Source organism: Priapulus caudatus, unplaced genomic scaffold (genome assembly GCF_000485595.1).
Source record: "Priapulus caudatus unplaced genomic scaffold, Priapulus_caudatus-5.0.1 Scaffold568, whole genome shotgun sequence".
Taxonomy (NCBI): domain Eukaryota; kingdom Metazoa; phylum Priapulida; class Priapulimorpha; order Priapulimorphida; family Priapulidae; genus Priapulus; species Priapulus caudatus.
This window is the reverse complement of record NW_014577629.1, coordinates 139,198-145,491: the sequence shown is the minus strand read 5'-3', so window position 1 is coordinate 145,491 and position 6,294 is coordinate 139,198. Positions and strand designations below refer to the sequence as shown.

General features: G+C 53.9%; 1 protein-coding gene across 1 annotated transcript in view; it reads left to right on the top strand.

Moving 5' to 3' along the window:
- LOC106811722 (MLX-interacting protein-like) overlaps positions 1 to 6,294 on the top strand; it is a 30,432-nt gene that overhangs the window by 14,499 nt on the left and 9,639 nt on the right. Inside the window, 4 exon segments of the mRNA XM_014815429.1 lie at positions 3,784 to 4,012; positions 4,198 to 4,287; positions 5,445 to 5,521; positions 5,902 to 6,103. Coding sequence (XP_014670915.1) covers positions 3,784 to 4,012; positions 4,198 to 4,287; positions 5,445 to 5,521; positions 5,902 to 6,103 — 598 coding nt within the window.

Below are 6,294 nucleotides of genomic sequence, written 5' to 3'. Positions count from 1 at the left end.
CTCTCTCTCTCTCTCTCTCTCTCTCTCTCTCTCTCTCTCACTCTCACGATTACGCTGACAGCGCATACCTCTCTCTCTCTTTCTCTCTACACAGTCACCGATGCCGGGACAGAAGTTGTTCAGTAAGCCGATGATGATGGTGATGGACGACGACAAGAAGACGTACCGCGAGCATCGACGGGTCTGCCACATCAATGCCGAGCAGAAACGTCGCTGCAACATAAAGGTACGTGCTCGCCGCGGTTACCGTGGTTACCGTGGTTACCACGGTTACTGTGGTTACCGCGGTTACTATGGTTACCACGGGTACTGTGGTTACTGTGGTTACTGTGGTTACCACGGGTACTGTGGTTACCGCGGTTACTATGGTTACCACGGGTACTGTGGTTACCGTTGTTACTATGGTTACAGCGTTTACTATGGTTACCGCGGTTACTAAGGTTAGCACGCAGGACGGCGTCTAGCGCGATGCGTTCACACGTGGCCGTTTAGGATAGCTGTTCTATTGTCGTCTGATCCTTGGCATCGCATTGCGAGTAAATCTGCCACGGGGCGTGCCAACGATGGCTGCTCTTTTGTCTGCAGCGCTGGGTAGTGGATGTTCTCTTGTCTAAATCGCCGCGTAACAGCTGTTCTCTTGTCTACATCGCTGCATAACGGCTATTCAATCATCTGCATCGCCGCGTAACAGCTGTTCTCTTGTTGTCGTCGTCGTCATTTCAGAGCGGGTTCGACACGCTGCATCAGATCATACCCGCGCTGCGATCCAGCAACGTAGCGAAGGCCAGCAAGGCGAACATGCTGCAGAAAGCCGTGGACTACACGCGACAGCTGAAGGCAGAGAGACAGCAGATGCAGGAGGAGGCCGAGCAGCTGAGACAGCAGAAAGACGTGCTAGAGGGAGACATCAAGTATGTGAGGAGGAGGGGGAGAAGGAGGGAGAAGGAGGGAGAGGGACTGAGGTAGCAGAGAGACGTGCTAGAGGGAGACATCAAGTATGTGAGGAGGAGGGGGAGAAGGAGGGGGAGGGATGGTGTAGGTTTGCGGTGGATCCGTGGTGGTGTTCAGTTTAAAATTATGTGGATGCTTATGTTCCAATGTCACCATGGTTACAGAAGCACTTACATTATCGTATCACCGTGGTTACAGAGATGCTCACATTATCGTGTTGCCATGGTCACAAAGATGCTTACATTATCGTGTTGCCGTGGTTACAGTGATGCTTACATTATCGTGTTGCCGTGGTTACAGAGATGCTCAGTAAGATGGAGTGGGTGAACAGCCCGATGAGCGATGACATGATGCTGCACCAGATGCTGTCGCACGGCTGCGGCGGCAGCATGGGACAGCGCGGCAGCGACCCGTCCCTCGACGTCTCCTGCGTCATGGCGGCGACGATGGAGGAAGAGGGCGCCACCTGCTCCTCCCTCGGCGTCGCCCCGTTCGCCGACGACTCGGCGCTGGGGATTTACGACGACTGCGGCGCCGACTCTGCGTCCTTCGCGCGCCGCGCCGCCGCCGCCTACGACGCCGCGTACGCGCTGTCGACGAAACCCGGGTCGCCGGTGGCGATGGGAACGACGATGATGCCGCCGCCGGCTCCCAGGCTCGACGACGACGACGACGCGCCGCTTTTCCGGCAGCAGGGGTCGCCGGCGTTCACCGTCGACACGTCGTTCGCCAGGAGGCGCTACTCGGGGCCGTCCGGGTACCCCGCGTGCTCGCCGTCGGACGCGGTGAGTGGTGGCGCCCTCGCGTGGAGAGAGCGGCGCGCCTATAGATTGTGGGTGTCTCACTAGGCGCCTCTTGTTTTGTGAGATTTTCTCTGCCCAGTGTTCCAGCAAAACTTTGCCTACGCACAGCGGGGAAATAGTTTCGGAATTTAGAATATATATGTTAATTTTTCATTATAACTACTATACTATACTATAGACTTATATATTGTCAGTGTAGTTATTAATTAATTATTATTAAGTATAAGATTCCGGAATTCTATATTGAGATGACAAACTCGCGGCACTCCCGTAGAAATAATTTCTGTGAGAGGGTGGAATATTTAATGCGGTTTGCCTCTCTTTACAGCTCGATAAATCCGTTCCATCACCGCTGGACCAGCCAGTGAGCATGGATCAGCAGCCGAGTCTTGACCAGCCGGTGAGCATGGACCAGCAAGCTAGCATCCCTCAGCAGGGAAGCATCTCTAGCATACCTCAGCATGGAAGTATTCTGCAGCAGGCAAGCATTTCTGCCATCCCTCAACAGGCGGGCATTGGTGCCATCCCACAACAGGCGGGCATTGGTGCCATTCCTCAACAGGGAAGTATTGCTAGTCTTTTTCGCCAGGGGAAACACTGTATGTCTTGCTTCGTCTGTTATGTCTGATCGATGTTTGCTCGCTCTTTGCCCTGTCGAAAAATGCGGACGGAACGAGGAATTTTCTACGTTGTACGTTTCGTACTCCCTTCCACGATCGCAGATGTTATCATATATCCAGATGCTAGGCGTTCGATTCGTATTTATAGCACAAGGGGGTGGAGGGGGTGAAATTAACACCCGGTCAGGGGTAGAAATTAACTTTTGAACACGGGAGCCCAACGGACTCCCTACCCTCAAAAAGAGGGAGTGCGCAGCAAAATGAGGGAGTCCGCAGAGGTTCAAAACTAAAGATACTAACAATAACGCATGTGCTTATTTTTAAGATTCATGCGGTTGCACGTCTGCAAAATTTTCTTTGGACATTAGCTGAAAAAATATGGTAATTCCGCGAGGCCATGCTCTGGAACGAACTAGTTAGTATGACAGAATTTTCATGGAGTCACACGGACTCCTGCATAGGTTTTAAATCAGGGAGTCCGACAGTAAATCAGGGAGTGTTTGACTACTGACTCGTGTTAATTTCGCACCCTGGCCTGTTTTACTGTTACCTGTGCTCCCTTACCAGTACCCTGGTCTATGTCCCCCAGGGTACTGCCGGAACGTACCCTGGTAACTATCTGATATGGTTAGGGTTAGGGTTCGGGTTAGGGTTAGGGAGTAGGTGTAGGCGACTCTCTAGACTCGTTAGTGGAGTAGGCGAGGTACGGTCCGGCATATTAGATAGTACCAGCAGAGCATATAAATCACGTTGATGGTACCAGGGTACGTTTCGGTATACCGGACCGTACCCAGGGTACGTTCCGGCAGTACCCAGGGGGACATAGACCCTCTCAGTGTTATCTGTCAAAATCGCGTCAGTATGTGCCCATCATGCAATTCCCCGACAATCCCTACACGTATTTGGATATCTAGATATAGGTAGGTCCCGTTTTACGATGGTCTATTTTACGACTTTTCTCATTAACGACCTTTTCAAAATTACCTAAAAAAAATGAAAATAACAAAAAACTCGCAACTCAATAACACGTCGCATCAACGCCTGTGTGTCCAAACACGCAATATGCACTTCTTTTGTTTTTCGTGGTGCATTGTGGGTGGAATGATAGCATTTAATTGCATTATAATTTGGTCTTGTTTTACAACTTTTAATTTTCTTTTCAACTTTACCGAAACCTAACCCTGTCATAAAACGGGACCTACCTGTATGGTGAGTGCATTACTGAGTTTAGTGTGTTCTGTTGTAATATACAGAATGTGGCACTGTGATTCATGTTGCTACAACGGTTAATTTAGGTGGGGAAAAAATGTAAAAGAATTTCAATTCAAAGAAAATTCATTCCATCCATAAATAAAAAATAAAACAAAAAAATGAAATTTTACCCATTTTTAAAAAATTCCTGCCCGTAGGTGGAGTCGCACGCTGAACTGCTGGAGCGGGTCGGACGCACGAACTGGTCATGGCCGCAGAACTGCGCCGCGTGGAACGAGAAGCGGCAGACGAAGGCGTTTGCATCCGCCGTCACGGCAACGCAAGCGGCGAATTTATTCATGGACGATGACCTCATGGATTTCACGGATACGCTCTTCACGAGTCTGAACCAGCCGTACCCATTCCCCAACTCCCGCGAGATCAACGGTACTGTTCACTTGTCTGTAGTGTTCACTTGTCTCGACCAGCCGTAGCAGTTGCGGAAAACCTAATGTGGCGTTTGATTCGTTCTTCGTCCCCCGGCATTTGCAATACAGACACGTTCTCACCGACTTTTCACCCCCGTGATGTCATCACCGTGGCATCATTCAGACACGTTCTTGTGTTTTTAGCGTGGGCGAACAACGCTGACATCATCCAGCCTGGTCTCGTGCAGCTGCAGCCGAACCTGGACGACTTGATGGACTTTGAACCGCTGCAAGGTAAAGCAGCATTCCTTGTTCTTCTGTTGTGGTGGGTGGTGGTGGGTGCGGGGGGAGGGGGTGACAGGGATAGGGTCGTGAGGAGGGTGGAGGGGTGACAGGAATATGGGCCGCGTGAGGAGGGGGGAGTGGGTTGGATGATTTCGGGTGATATTGGGGGGGTTTGGTGTGGTGGTGGTGGGTGCGGGTGGAGGGGTGACAGGGATATGGCCGTGAAGGATTGGTGGGAGTGGTGGATGATTCGTGTAGGGTTGTTGGTGGGTGGTGGTTGGGTGCGGGGGGACGGGTGACAGGGATATATGGGTCGTGAGGAGGGTGAGTGGGTGGTATGATTGCGGGTGTTCGGTTGTGTGGTGGTGTGGTGCAGGGGAGGGCGTGACAGGGATAGGGTCGTGAGGAGGGTGGGAGTGGCGGTGGATGATTTCGGGTGTAGGTTTGTGGTGGGTGGTGGTGGGTGCGGGGGAGGTGGTGACAGGATAGGGCCGGAGGAGGGTGAGTGGGGTGATGATTCGGTGTAGGTTTGTGGTGGTGTGGTGGTGCAGGGGAGGGGGTGCCAGGGATATGGCCGTGAGCAGGGCTGGGAGTGGGTGGATGTATTCGGTGTAGGTTTGTGGGGGAGTGGTGGTGGGCTGCGGGGGAGGGGGTGACAGGATAAGGGCCGTGAGAGGGTGAGTGGGTGAGATGACTTCGGGTGTATGGTTTGTGGTGGGTGGTGTGGTGCGGGGGAGGGTGACAGGCAGGCCGTGAGGAGGTGAGTGGGTGATGCATTCGGTGTAGGTCGTGTGGGTTGGTGGTGGGTGGCGGGGGGAGGGGGTGATCAGGGATAGGGCCGTGAGGAGGGTGAGTGGGTGGATGATTCGGGTGTAGGTTCGTGTGGGTGGTGGCTGGGTGCGGGAAGGGGTGGCCACAGGGATATGGTGCCGTGAGGAGGTGAGTGGGTGGATGATTCGGGTGTAGGTCGTGGTGGGTGGTGGTGGGTGCGGGGGGAGGGGGGGCGTGAACAGGATAGGGCGTGAGGAGGGTGAGTGGGTGGATGATCGGTGTAGGTTTTGCGTGATCCGTGTGTGTTCAGTTTAAAATGATGTGGATGCTTAATGTTCCAATGTCCACCATGGTACATGAAGCACTTCATTTATGACGTATCACATCGGTTACAGAGATGCTTACTATTATCGTGTTGCTGGTGTACATGAGATCTTACATCATCGGTTGCCGTGGTTACAGAGATGCTCCAGTAAGATTGAGGGGTGAAACAGCCGATGACGCCGACATGAATGCTTACATTTATTCCGTTGCCATGGGTTACAGTGTGCTTACATTATCGTGTGCCGTGGTTACTGAGAAGATGCTCAGCTAAGATGGAGTGGGGTGAACCAGCCCGATGATCGACGACATGAATGCTGACCAGATGGCTGTCGCACGGCTGCCGGGCGGCAGCATGGGTACAGCGCGGCAGCGACCCGTCCCTCGCGTCTTCCTGCGTCATGGCGCGCGGACGATGGAGGAAGAGGGCGCGCAACCTGCTGCCTCCTCTCGCGTCGCCCCGTTTCGCCGACGGACTCGGCGCTGGGAATTTACGACGACTGCGGCGGCCGACTCTGCGTCTTTCGCCAGCGCCGCGCGCCGCCCTACGAGCCGCGTACCGCGCTGTCGACGAAACCCGGGTCGCCGGGTGGCGATGGGAAGACGATGATGGCGCCGCCGGCTCCCGGCTCGACGACGACTGACGACGCGCCGCTTTTTTCCGGCAGCAGGGTCGCCGGCGTTTCACACGTCGACAACGTCGTTCGCGCAGGAGGCGCTACCGGCCAGTCCGGTACGCCCGCGGTGCTCTGCCGTCGACGCGGTGAGTGGTGGCGCCCTCGCGGTCGGAGCAGGAGCGGCGCACCTATAGAATTGTGGGTGTCTCACCTAGGCGCCTCTTGTTTTGTGAGATTTTCTCTACCCAGTGTTCCAGCAAAAAACTTTGCCTATCGCACAGCGGGGAAATAGTTTCGGAATTTAGAA